The sequence below is a fragment of the Pelobates fuscus genome, chromosome 4 (genome assembly GCF_036172605.1).
Source record: "Pelobates fuscus isolate aPelFus1 chromosome 4, aPelFus1.pri, whole genome shotgun sequence".
Lineage (NCBI taxonomy): Eukaryota > Metazoa > Chordata > Amphibia > Anura > Pelobatidae > Pelobates > Pelobates fuscus.
Window position 1 is genome coordinate 3955795 of NC_086320.1, and position 13989 is coordinate 3969783.

Genomic DNA, 13989 nt, shown 5'->3' on the forward strand with positions numbered 1-13989 from the left:
TTGCTTTAATTCCGGGCGGGGCTACTTACTTTACAGTCTTGGACCTCAAAGATGCCTTCTTTTGCCTCCGAATTGCCGCAGAAAGTCAATGTATTTTCGCTTTCCAATGGGAAAACGCTGTAACGGGCTCAAAACGCCAAATGACCTGGACAAGACTGCCCCAAGGGTTTAAAAATTCACCTACCCTATTTGGTTCAGCTCTAAGCCAAGATCTATTGGATTTCGAGTCCATCCCAGGAGAGTGTGTATTGTTACAATATGTAGATGACTTGTTGATAGCAGCAGTTACAAAAGAAATCTGTCAGCAAGCAACGCACGATCTACTACACATTCTCTGGAAGGCAGGATACAAGGTGTCTAGAAAGAAGGCTCAGTTGTGTTTGCCAACTGTCAAATATCTGGGATTCCATATCTCTGAAGGTCAAAGAATTATGGGGCCAGAGAGAAAAGAAGCTGTCTGCCAAATACCAATACCCAAGAATAGAAGACAAGTGCGAGAATTCTTGGGGGCAGCAGGCTTCTGTAGGATATGGATTCCCAGCTACGCGATACTGGCAAAACCTCTGTATGCAGCTATCAAAGGTACAGAGCACGACCCCTTCTTATGGACTCAAGAACAGCAAACGGCATTTGAAGATGTGAAGAAGGCTTTGATGAGTGCCCCAGCATTAGGTCTACCTGATCACACACGACCATTCTACTTATATGTACACGAGCAAAGAAGAATGGCTGTGGGAGTATTGACACAGTACTTAGGATCATGGCAAAGACCTGTTGCCTACATGTCTAAGCAATTGGATGCAGTGGCCAGCGGACTTCCACCTTGTCTAAGAGCCGTAGCTGCAGCCGCCCTGCTAGTAGCTGAAGCCGATAAACTCACTCTGGGTCAAGAACTTTATGTACGAGTCCCACATGCAGTACAGACGTTGTTGGATTACAAAGGAAATCATTGGTTTAGTAACAGCCGTATGACCAAGTATCAAGCAATGTTGTGTGAAAATCCCAGAGTGCATTTAGAGACTGTAAACACCTTAAATCCAGCTACCCTTTTGCCACAACCTACTGAAAGTCAACATGATTGTTTGGAAGTAATGGATGAAGTATTCTCAAGTAGACCAGATCTTCGTGATTTTCCCATCCAGAACCCCGATGTTCAATATTATACCGACGGCAGTAGTTATGTGAAAGAAGGGATCCGCTATGCAGGATATGCAGTAACAACAATAGACAAGGTGATAGAAGCTCGGCCACTGGCGAAAGGAACATCAGCACAAAAGGCAGAATTGATAGCACTGACACGAGCGTTACAATTGGCTGAAGGTTTAAGAGTGAACATCTACACGGACTCCAAATATGCGTTTTTAACCACTCATGCCCACGGAGCTTTGTATAAAGAAAGAGGACTACTGAATTCAGAAGGCAAAGAAATCAAATACGCAGCTGAAATCCTACAACTATTGGAAGCAGTGTGGGAGCCGAAAGAAGTCGGTATCATACATTGTCGAGCGCATCTGAGAGGAGATGGTGATGTAACCAAGGGAAATCGGATGGCAGATAGTGCAGCTAAGCGTGCTGATGAATCAGGAAGACAGGAGTATGTGGGGCATATAGCTGCTCTTATACCAACTCCACTGTCCCAATGGACTCCAGTTTATACAGCTCAAGAAGAGGAGTGGTTAAAGACTGAACCAGGAAAGTATTTGGAGAATAAGTGGTATCAGCTAGAAGATGGAAGAATAGTTATACCAGCATCACTAGCGGTAGAAATTGTCCAAAATTATCACAACGGGACACATTCTGGGAGAGACAGCACAGAAGAATCTCTCAGAAAACATTTCTACATACCAAGATTGTCCAACTTGACTCAGGCCATTGTACGAAGATGTGTAACGTGTGCTAAAAATAATGCAAGACAAGGACCAGTAAAGCCACCAGGAGTCCAGTTTATGGGGGGACTCCCCATGTCCGATCTACAAATTGACTTTACAGTGATGCCTAAATCGGGTGGACATCGTTACCTGCTGGTAATTGTGTGCACCTATTCAGGCTGGGTAGAAGCATGTCCTACTCGTACAGAGAAAGCAGGAGAAGTTGTGAGATTCCTGCTACGAGAAATAATACCCCGATATGGACTACCCTGTTCTATAGGATCGGACAATGGTCCAGCTTTTGTTCATCAGTGCCTACAACAACTGACTCATATGCTTGGTATAAAGTGGAGGCTTCATACAGCATATAGACCCCAGAGTTCTGGTAAGGTAGAGAGAATGAATAGAACTATTAAGAATCAGTTGGCTAAAATGTGTCAGGAAACCCAACTTAAGTGGAACGTTCTCTTACCCATAGCTCTATTGCGAATCCGCAGTACCCCTACCAGAAGGATGGGCCTCTCTCCTTTTGAAATCATGTATGGGCGACCACCTCCCGTACTTGGTAACTTAAGGGGGGATTTGAGTCAGTTGGGAGAAGGAATTACCCGGCAGCAGGTTGTAGAGTTGGGTAAGACTATGGAGGAGGTACAGAAATGGGTACAAGATAGATTACCTGTGAATATTTATCCCCCTGTTCATAGTTATCATCCAGGAGATCAAGTGTGGATTAAAGAGTGGAATAATGTACCGTTAGGGCCCAAGTGGAGAGGTCCTTATGTTGTTCTTTTGTCTACCCCTACAGCGATAAAAGTAGCCGAAGTGACTCCGTGGATACATCACTCCAGGGTTAAACCAGCAGCAGTCGATTCTTGGCAAGTTACAGCAGATCCAGAGAATCCCTGCAAGATCCGGTTAAAACGCACTACTCAGTCGGAGTAACGAGGAACTATTGTGGATTACAAATTTTATTATTTTTGGGATTTGGTGCGTGAGTGAGAAGGCCATAATAAAGCCTGTCCGCCCACCGACGTATAGTTTATAAGCCAGGGAAAGTCTCGAAGGGACTCCTGTGAAGACGAGCAGAACTCCATTCCCTGCAGCCCTTACATCCTGGAAGCTGAGGTGCCTTCGCACGGACGAAGACTGAGGATGACGGCGAAAGATGTGTTTTTGATAGTGTTTATTTATGTGTGTTTTTATATTCAGGAAGGTAGAGGTACCGACACTCCTAGCTGTGAGGTATGCATTAAGACTACAAGAACAGGTAACCATATTTCCCAAACCCTAATTTGGCATTCACAATACGAGTGTAAAGGAGATGTATCGAGATGTAGATACTTAAATATAGACTATAGTGTGTGCCATTTAGGAGTAGGAGAACCTAAGTGCTTCAGTCCAGAGTATCAACCTCGTACAATTTGGTTGACTCTCAGGAATTGAGATCCTCAGGGGACCCTAATTAATAAGACGGTGTTAGAATCCGTACATTCTTCGGGTGTTCTGCTATTTGATGCGTGTAAAGCGATATCAAGTGGTAGAAAGCCGTGGAATGTATGTGGGGATCTTAGATGGGAGAGGACGTATGGGTCTAATGATAAATATATTTGTCCCAGTAGTAAAAATAAATATGTGAGTCCTAGATGCCCAAATAAAGATTATAACTTTTGCCCATATTGGTCTTGTGTGGGGTGGGCGACTTGGGGACAGACAGTAGACAAAGACATGATAGTGACTAAGTTGCCGACTAGCCCATATTGTAAGTCTATGGAATGTAATCCCATCCATATACTTATAAATAACCCCGATAAGTTCTTAGACAAATATGGCAATTTATTTGGGTTTCAAATATACGGGACGGGTTTAGATCCTGGGACAGTATTGTTTATAGGGATAGAGACTGATACGGTATCCTCCCAAACTCATCAAGTATACCATTCCTTTTATGAAGAGATGAGCATAGATAATAAGATCCCCCATAATGCTAAAAACCTGTTTATTGATTTAGCCGAAAGTATTGCCGGTAGTCTTAATGTTACCAACTGCTATGTGTGTGGAGGTACTAACATGGGAGACCAATGGCCTTGGGAAGCAAAGGAGGTAATGTCCGGTTCTGAGGCAGTTGACCAACTAATATCTACACAAGCCGATTATCATATGAGTGTTCGAGGTAAATCTGAGTGGAGATTAAAGACCTCCATCATAGGTTATGTTTGCATAGCAAGGAAAGGAATAATGTATAATACTTCTGTAGGAGAATTAACTTGTCTAGGGCAAAAAGCTTATGATGATGATACAAAGAATACAACTTGGTGGTCGGCTTCAAATGTCTCAGAACCATCTAACCCGTTTGCTAGATACGCCAATTTAGGTTTGACCTATCCATCACATCTACCTGGAGAGCCCCAGCAAATTTGTACTGGATCTGTGGTAAGAAAGCCTATTCGGAATTGCCACAGGACTGGGAAGGGGCATGTGTGTTGGGTATGCTCAAACCATCCTTCTTCTTGTTACCGATTGAAACAGGTGAGACTTTAGGTGTTAAAGTGTATGATGTGAATCATAGGAAGAAAAGGGGACCCATAGAGATAGGCGCCTGGGAAGATGATGAATGGCCTCCCCAGCGTATCATAGATTATTATGGGCCAGCCACGTGGGCAGAAGATGGTACCTTTGGTTATAGAACCCCTATTTATATGCTCAACCGCATTATAAGATTACAGGCGGTGGTTGAGATTATTACTAACGAAACATCACAAGCGCTCAATCTTCTAGCGAAGCATAACACCAGGATGAGGACGGCAGTCTACCAAAATAGATTAGCCTTGGATTACCTTTTGGCAGTAGAGGGAGGTGTATGTGGGAAGTTTAACCTGAGCAATTGCTGTCTTCAAATAGATGACGAAGGGCAAGCAATAGCTGAGCTTACTAGCCATATGGTTAAACTAGCGCATGTGCCTACTCAGGTATGGAAAGGGTATAATCCAAGTAGTTGGTTTGGTAGCTGGTATGAGTGGTTTGGAGGGCTTAAGGCAGTGGTAGGTGGAGTCCTACTGATTTTAATGTTGTGTCTACTCCTGCCGTGTCTTATACCCTTAGTAGTTAGGTCTGTGCAAAGCCTGATAGAAAATATAGCAGAGAGGAAGGCTGCTGCACAGATAATGGCAATTTATAAATATAAGGCTCTAGAACAGGGAGAACCAATGCAGGAAGATGAGTGTTAAAGATTCACATCATAAGATAAGTCTGGTCTGGTTCAAGGTAACTTGCGGTGTATGCAAACCAAGGTTAAGTGATGCCTCAAGTAATTGTGAAATATCAAGAGGCATCAAAGGGGGGAATGTGGTGGAATCTCGGTAAAAATAAATTTAGTAGGCCGAGATTACCACGTGGCATGTGTACGTGCATATGCTGACGTATCGATCAGTTGGTTGCACGAGGCAAGATACGATCAGTAGTGTACGGAGCATGTGCAAGAATACAGGATGTAGTATTCCCCCTCCTCCATTGTGCTGGACAAGCCATGCGGTCAAGCAGGAAGTTAATTCTTATTTGTATTGATTGGTCAAGAGAATGTGCGGGTGGAGCTTAATATGGGAGGAGTTATGTGCCTATATAAGGAGCCTGCACTATTGTCCGGGGCTCAGAACTTGTGGTATTTTGGTGACGCTAGTCCCTCTGAGTCCCGATCGGTGATCCAATAAAGAATCTCTTCCTTCCTGAAGAAACCTGTGTCCATCTCTCTGTGCTTCGCTTCCGTCAGTTTCTCCGGTATCAGGAGGAACAGACTCCGTGTCCCATAGCTCCTTCTGTCTGTGTCACCATGCAGTGGGATGGACAGACTCCTTGTCCCATAGCTCCTTCTGTCTGTCACCCTGCAGTGGGAGGAACAGACTCCGTGTCCCATAGCTCCTTCGGTCTGTGTCACCCTGCAGTGGGAGGGACAGACTCCCTGTCCCATAGCTCCTTCTGTCTGTGTCACCCTGCAGTGGGAGGGACAGACTCCGTGTCCCATAGCTCCTTCTGTCTGTCACCCTGCAGTGGGAGGGACAGACTCCGTGTCCCATAGCTCCTTCTGTCTGTCACCCTGCAGTGGGAGGAACAGACTCCGTGTCCCATAGCTCCTTCGGTCTGTGTCACCCTGCAGTGGGAGGGACAGACTCCCTGTCCCATAGCTCCTTCGGTCTGTGTCACCCTGCAGTGGGAGGGACAGACTCTGTGTCCCATCGCTCCTTCTGTCTGTGTCACCCTGCAGTGGGAGGGACAAACTCCGTGTCCCATAGCTCCTTCTGTCTGTGTCACCCTGCAGTGGGAGGGACAGACTCCGTGTCCCATAGCTCCCTCTGTCTGTGTCACCTTGCAGTGGGAGGGAAAGACTCTGTGTCCCATAGCTCCCTTCTGTCTGTGTCACTCTGCAGTGGGAGAGACAGACTGTGTCCCATAGCTCCTTCTGTCTGTGTCACCCTGCAGTGGGAGGGACAGACTCCGTGTCCCATAGTGTGTGTCACCCTGCAGACTCCTTGTTTCATAGCTCCTTCTGTCTGTGTCACCCTGCAGTGGGAGGGACAGATTCCGTGTCCCATAGCTCCTTCTGTCTGTGTCACCCTGCAGTGGGAGGGACAGGCTCCGTGTCCCATAGCTCCTTCTGTCTGTGTCACCCTGCAGTGGGAGGGACAGACTCCGTGTCCCATAGCTCCCTCTGTTCCTCTGTCTGTGTCACCCTGCAGTGGGAGGGACAGACTCCGTGTCCCATAGCTCCCTCTGTTCCTCTGTCTGTGTCACCCTGCAGTGGGAGGGACAGACTCCGTGTCACATAGCTCCTTCTGTCTGTGTCACCCTGCAGTGGGAGGGACTGACACAGTGTCCCATAGCTCCTTCTGTCTGTGTCACGCTGGCCATATTTTGGATTAAGATAAACATCACCTGGTTTAGCGGGGAGGCAGAAGACGTTGACATTGAGAAGTTTGGGCCACACTTTCCTACGGATCTCTTGGCTTAGAAGCCCCCCTTCACCAACTGCTGCACTCCTCAGAGTGTCTATGTCAATGGGATCAGAGGTCAGGGCTCGGTGCAATTGGAGAGTCTTCTGTTTGCGCCAAGACATACCCTTGTCTGCAATGACAGAGAGAGAGAGAAACACTGGAGCAAAGTCATTCACTGTGTATGTAAAGGGCAATTCGTGATCAAGGCTCAGAAAGGAACAAAGAGTTTGATGCCTAATAAAACAGACGGCCTGGTGTGCCTGCATATTTATCTGTTCTTCCAGCTAGTGGGTTAAAGTGACAGTCCGGGATACAGCTAATGGGTTAAAGTGACAGTGTCGCAAACAGCTAATGGGTTAAAGTGACAGTCCGGGACACAGCTAATGGGTTAAAGTGACAGTCCGGGACACAGCTAATGGGTTAAAGTGACAGTCCGGGACACAGCTAATGGGTTAAAGTGACAGTCCGGGACACAGCTAATGGGTTAAAGTGACAGTCCGGGACACAGCTAATGGGTTAAAGTGACAGTCCGGGACACAGCTAATGGGTTAAAGTGACAGTCCGGGATACAGCTAATGGGTTAAAGTGACAGTCCAGGATACAGCTAATGGGTTAAAGTGACAGTCCGGGATACAGCTAATGGGTTAAAGTGACAGTGTCGCAAACAGCTAATGGGTTAAAGTGACAGTCCGAGAAACAGCTAATGGGTTAAAGTGACAGTGTCGCAAACAGCTAATGGGTTAAAGTGACAGTCCGGGACACAGCTAATGGGTTAAAGTGACAGTCCGGGACACAGCTAATGGGTTAAAGTGACAGTCCGGGATACAGGTAGTGGGTTAAAGTGACAGTCCGGGACACAGCTAATGGGTTAAAGTGACAGTCCGGGACACAGCTAATGGGTTAAAGTGACAGTCCGGGACACAGCTAATGGGTTAAAGTGACAGTCCGGGATACAGGTAGTGGGTTAAAGTGACAGTCCGGGACACAGCTAATGGGTTAAAGTGACAGTCCGGGACACAGCTAATGGGTTAAAGTGACAGTCCGGGACACAGCTAATGGGTTAAAGTGACAGTCCGGGACACAGCTAATGGGTTAAAGTGACAGTCCGGGACACAGCTAATGGGTTAAAGTGACAGTCCGAGAAACAGCTAATGGGTTAAAGTGACAGTGTCGCATACAGCTAATGGGTTAAAGTGACAGTGTCGCATACAGCTAATGGGTTAAAGTGACAGTCCGAGAAACAGCTAATGGGTTAAAGTGACAGTGTCGCAAACAGCTAATGGGTTAAAGTGACAGTCCGAGAAACAGCTAATGGGTTAAAGTGACAGTGTCGCAAACAGCTAATGGGTTAAAGTGACAGTCCGGGACACAGCTAATGGGTTAAAGTGACAGTCCGGGACACAGCTAATGGGTTAAAGTGACAGTCCGGGACACAGCTAATGGGTTAAAGTGACAGTCCGGGACACAGCTAATGGGTTAAAGTGACAGTCCGGGACAAAGCTAATGGGTTAAAGTGACAGTCCGGGACACAGCTAATGGGTTAAAGTGACAGTCCGGGACACAGCTAATGGGTTAAAGTGACAGTGTCGCAAACAGCTAATGGGTTAAAGTGACAGTCCGAGAAACAGCTAATGGGTTAAAGTGACAGTGTCGCAAACAGCTAATGGGTTAAAGTGACAGTCCGGGACACAGCTAATGGGTTAAAGTGACAGTCCGGGACACAGCTAATGGGTTAAAGTGACAGTCCGGGATACAGGTAGTGGGTTAAAGTGACAGTCCGGGACACAGCTAATGGGTTAAAGTGACAGTCCGGGACACAGCTAATGGGTTAAAGTGACAGTCCGGGACACAGCTAATGGGTTAAAGTGACAGTCCGGGATACAGGTAGTGGGTTAAAGTGACAGTCCGGGACACAGCTAATGGGTTAAAGTGACAGTCCGGGACACAGCTAATGGGTTAAAGTGACAGTCCGGGACACAGCTAATGGGTTAAAGTGACAGTCCGGGATACAGGTAGTGGGTTAAAGTGACAGTCCGGGACACAGCTAATGGGTTAAAGTGACAGTCCGGGACACAGCTAATGGGTTAAAGTGACAGTCCGGGACACAGCTAATGGGTTAAAGTGACAGTCCGGGATACAGGTAGTGGGTTAAAGTGACAGTCCGGGACACAGCTAATGGGTTAAAGTGACAGTCCGGGACACAGCTAATGGGTTAAAGTGACAGTCCGGGACACAGCTAATGGGTTAAAGTGACAGTCCGGGATACAGGTAGTGGGTTAAAGTGACAGTCCGGGACACAGCTAATGAGTTAAAGTGACAGTCCGGGACACAGCTAATGGGTTAAAGTGACAGTCCGGGACACAGCTAATGGGTTAAAGTGACAGTCCGAGAAACAGCTAATGGGTTAAAGTGACAGTCCGGGACACAGCTAATGGGTTAAAGTGACAGTGTCGCAAACAGCTAATGGGTTAAAGTGACAGTCCGAGAAACAGCTAATGGGTTAAAGTGACAGTGTCGCAAACAGCTAATGGGTTAAAGTGACAGTCCGGGACACAGCTAATGGGTTAAAGTGACAGTCCGGGACACAGCTAATGGGTTAAAGTGACAGTCCGGGATACAGGTAGTGGGTTAAAGTGACAGTCCGGGACACAGCTAATGGGTTAAAGTGACAGTCCGGGACACAGCTAATGGGTTAAAGTGACAGTCCGGGACACAGCTAATGGGTTAAAGTGACAGTCCGGGATACAGGTAGTGGGTTAAAGTGACAGTCCGGGACACAGCTAATGGGTTAAAGTGACAGTCCGGGACACAGCTAATGGGTTAAAGTGACAGTCCGGGACACAGCTAATGGGTTAAAGTGACAGTCCGGGATACAGGTAGTGGGTTAAAGTGACAGTCCGGGATACAGGTAGTGGGTTAAAGTGACAGTCCGGGACACAGCTAATGGGTTAAAGTGACAGTCCGGGACACAGCTAATGGGTTAAAGTGACAGTGTCGCAAACAGCTAATGGGTTAAAGTGACAGTCCGGGACACAGCTAATGGGTTAAAGTGACAGTCCGGGACACAGCTAATGGGTTAAAGTGACAGTCCGGGATACAGGTAGTGGGTTAAAGTGACAGTCCGGGACACAGCTAATGGGTTAAAGTGACAGTCCGGGACACAGCTAATGGGTTAAAGTGACAGTCCGGGACACAGCTAATGGGTTAAAGTGACAGTCCGGGATACAGGTAGTGGGTTAAAGTGACAGTCCGGGACACAGCTAATGGGTTAAAGTGACAGTCCGGGACACAGCTAATGGGTTAAAGTGACAGTCCGGGACACAGCTAATGGGTTAAAGTGACAGTCCGGGATACAGGTAGTGGGTTAAAGTGACAGTCCGGGACACAGCTAATGAGTTAAAGTGACAGTCCGGGACACAGCTAATGGGTTAAAGTGACAGTCCGGGACACAGCTAATGGGTTAAAGTGACAGTCCGAGAAACAGCTAATGGGTTAAAGTGACAGTGTCGCATACAGCTAATGGGTTAAAGTGACAGTGTCGCATACAGCTAATGGGTTAAAGTGACAGTCCGAGAAACAGCTAATGGGTTAAAGTGACAATGTCGCAAACAGCTAATGGGTTAAAGTGACAGTCCGAGAAACAGCTAATGGGTTAAAGTGACAGTGTCGCAAACAGCTAATGGGTTAAAGTGACAGTCCGGGACACAGCTAATGGGTTAAAGTGACAGTCCGGGACACAGCTAATGGGTTAAAGTGACAGTCCGGGACACAGCTAATGGGTTAAAGTGACAGTCCGGGACAAAGCTAATGGGTTAAAGTGACAGTCCGGGACACAGCTAATGGGTTAAAGTGACAGTCCGGGACACAGCTAATGGGTTAAAGTGACAGTCCGGGACACAGCTAATGGGTTAAAGTGACAGTGTCGCAAACAGCTAATGGGTTAAAGTGACAGTCCGGGATACAGCTAATGGGTTAAAGTGACAGTCCGGGACACAGCTAATGGGTTAAAGTGACAGTCCGGGACACAGCTAATGGGTTAAAGTGACAGTCCGGGATACAGGTAGTGGGTTAAAGTGACAGTCCGGGACACAGCTAATGGGTTAAAGTGACAGTCCGGGACACAGCTAATGGGTTAAAGTGACAGTCCGGGACACAGCTAATGGGTTAAAGGGACAGTCCGGGACACAGCTAATGGGTTAAAGTGACAGTGTCGCATACAGCTAATGGGTTAAAGTGACAGTCCGGGATACAGCGAAGGGGTAAAGTGACAGTCCGGGATACAGCTAATGGGTTAAAGTGACAGTCCGGGATACAGCGAAGGGGTTAAAGTGACAGTGTCGCATACAGCTAATGGGTTAAAGTGACAGTCCGGGATACAGCGAAGGGGTAAAGTGACAGTCCGGGATACAGTTAGTGGGTTAAAGTGACAGTGTCGCATACAGCTAATGGGTTAAAGTGACAGTGTCGCATACAGCTAATGGGTTAAAGTGACAGTCCGGGATACAGCGAAGGGGTAAAGTGACAGTCCGGGATACAGCTAATGGGTTAAAGTGACCGTGTCGCATACAGCAAATGGGTTAAAGTGACAGTGCCGCATACAGCTAATGGGTTAAAGTGACAGTCCGGGATACAGGTAATGGGTTAAAGTGACAGTGTCACATACAGCTAATGGGTTAAAGTGACAGACCGGGATACAGCTAATGGGTTAAAGTGACAGTCTCGCATATAGCTAATGGGTTAAAGTGACAGTGTCGCATACAGCTAATGGGTTAAAGTGACAGTGTCGCATACAGCTAATGGGTGAAAGTGACAGTGTCGCATACAGCTAATGGGTTAAAGTGACAGTCCGGGATACAGCGAAGGGGTAAAGTGACAGTCCGGGATACAGCTAATGGGTTAAAGTGACAGTGTTGCATACAGCTAATGGGTTAAAGTGACAGTGTCGCATACAGCGAATGGGTTAAAGTGACAGTGACGCATACAGCTAATGGGTTAAAGTGACAGTCCGGGATACAGCGAAGGGGTAAAGTGACAGTCCGGAATACAGCTAATGGGTTAAAGTGACAGTGTCGCATACAGCTAATGGGTTAAAGTGACAGTGTCGCATACAGCTAATGGGTTAAAGTGACAGTGTCGCATACAGCTAATGGGTTAAAGTGACAGTCCGGGATACAGCTAATGGGTTAAAGTGACAGTCCGGGATACAGGTAATGGGTTAAAGTGACAGTGTCACATACAGCTAATGGGTTAAAGTGACAGACCGGGATACAGCTAATGGGTTAAAGCGACAGTGTCGCATATAGCTAATGGGTTAAAGTGACGTGTCGCATACAGCTAATGGGTTAAAGTGACAGTCCGGGATACAGCGAAGGGGTAAAGTGACAGTCCGGGATACAGCTAATGGGTTAAAGTGACAGTGTTGCATACAGCTAATGGGTTAAAGTGACAGTGCCGCATACAGCTAATGGGTTAAAGTGACAGTGTCGCATACAGCTAATGGGTTAAAGTGACAGTGACGCATACAGCTAATGGGTTAAAGTGACAGTGTCGCATACAGCTAATGGGTTAAAGTGACAGTGCCGCATACAGCTAACGGGTTAAAGTGACAGTCCGGGATACAGGTAATGGGTTAAAGTGACACTGTCGCATACAGCTAATGGGTTAAAGTGACACTGTCGCATACAGCTAATGGGTTAAAGTGACAGTGTCGCATACAGCTAATGGGTTAAAGTGACAGTCCGGGATACAGCGAAGGGGTAAAGTGACAGTCCGGGATACAGCTAATGGGTTAAAGTGACAGTCTGGGATACAGCGAAGGGGTTAAAGTGACAGTGTTGCATACAGCTAATGGGTTAAAGTGACAGTCCGGGATACAGCGAAGGGGTAAAGTGACAGTCCGGGATACAGTTAGTGGGTTAAAGTGACAGTGTCGCATACAGCTAATGGGTTAAAGTGACAGTCCGGGATACAGCGAAGGGGTAAAGTGACAGTCCGGGATATAGCTAATGGGTTAAAGTGACCGTGTCGCATACAGCTAATGGGTTAAAGTGACAGTGCCGCATACAGCTAATGGGTTAAAGTGACAGTCCGGGATACAGGTAATGGGTTAAAGTGACAGTGTCACATACAGCTAATGGGTTAAAGTGACAGACCGGGATACAGCTAATGGGTTAAAGTGACAGTGTCGCATATAGCTAATGGGTTAAAGTGACAGTGTCGCATACAGCTAATGGGTTAAAGTGACAGTGTCGCATACAGTTAATGGGTTAAAGTGACAGTGACGCATACAGCTAATGGGTTAAAGTGACAGTCCGGGATACAGCGAAGGGGTAAAGTGACAGTCCGGGATACAGCTAATGGGTTAAAGTGACAGTGTCGCATACAGCTAATGGGTTAAAGTGACAGTCCGGGATACAGCTAATGGGTTAAAGTGACAGTGTCGCATATAGCTAATGGGTTAAAGTGACAGTGTCGCATACAGCTAATGGGTTAAAGTGACAGTCCGGGATACAGGTAATGGGTTAAAGTGACAGTGTCACATACAGCTAATGGGTTAAAGTGACAGACCGGGATACAGCTAATGGGTTAAAGTGACAGTGTCGCATATAGCTAATGGGTTAAAGTGACAGTGTCGCATACAGCTAATGGGTTAAAGTGACAGTGTCGCATACAGTTAATGGGTTAAAGTGACAGTGACGCATACAGCTAATGGGTTAAAGTGACAGTCCGGGATACAGCGAAGGGGTAAAGTGACAGTCCGGAATACAGCTAATGGGTTAAAGTGACAGTGTCGCATACAGCTAATGGGTTAAAGTGACAGTCCGGGATACAGCGAAGGGGTAAAGTGACAGTCCGGGATACAGCGAAGGGGTAAAGTGACAGTCCGGGATACAGCTAATGGGTTAAAGTGACAGTGTTGCATACAGCTAATGGGTTAAAGTGACAGTGTCGCATACAGCTAATGGGTTAAAGTGACAGTGACGCATACAGCTAATGGGTTAAAGTGACAGTCCGGGATACAGCGAAGGGGTAAAGTGACAGTCCGGAATACAGCTAATGGGTTAAAGTGACAGTGTCGCATACAGCTAATGGGTTAAAGTGACAGTGTCGCATACAGCTAATGGGTTAAAGTGACAGTC

General features: G+C 46.8%; 2 protein-coding genes across 4 annotated transcripts in view; one reads left to right on the forward strand and one right to left on the reverse strand.

Annotated features, from left to right (window-relative positions):
- The window catches only part of DGAT1 (diacylglycerol O-acyltransferase 1), a 239784-nt gene that overhangs the window by 87796 nt on the left and 137999 nt on the right, over positions 1-13989 (forward strand). The window lies entirely within an intron of this gene.
- LOC134608247 (TBC1 domain family member 20-like) overlaps positions 1-13989 on the reverse strand; it is a 138224-nt gene that overhangs the window by 40716 nt on the left and 83519 nt on the right. For all 3 annotated transcript variants that reach the window (XM_063450912.1, XM_063450914.1, XM_063450915.1), the window contains one exon: positions 6792-6980. In XM_063450912.1, coding sequence (XP_063306982.1) covers positions 6792-6980 — 189 coding nt within the window. The remainder of the gene's footprint in view (positions 1-6791; positions 6981-13989) is intronic.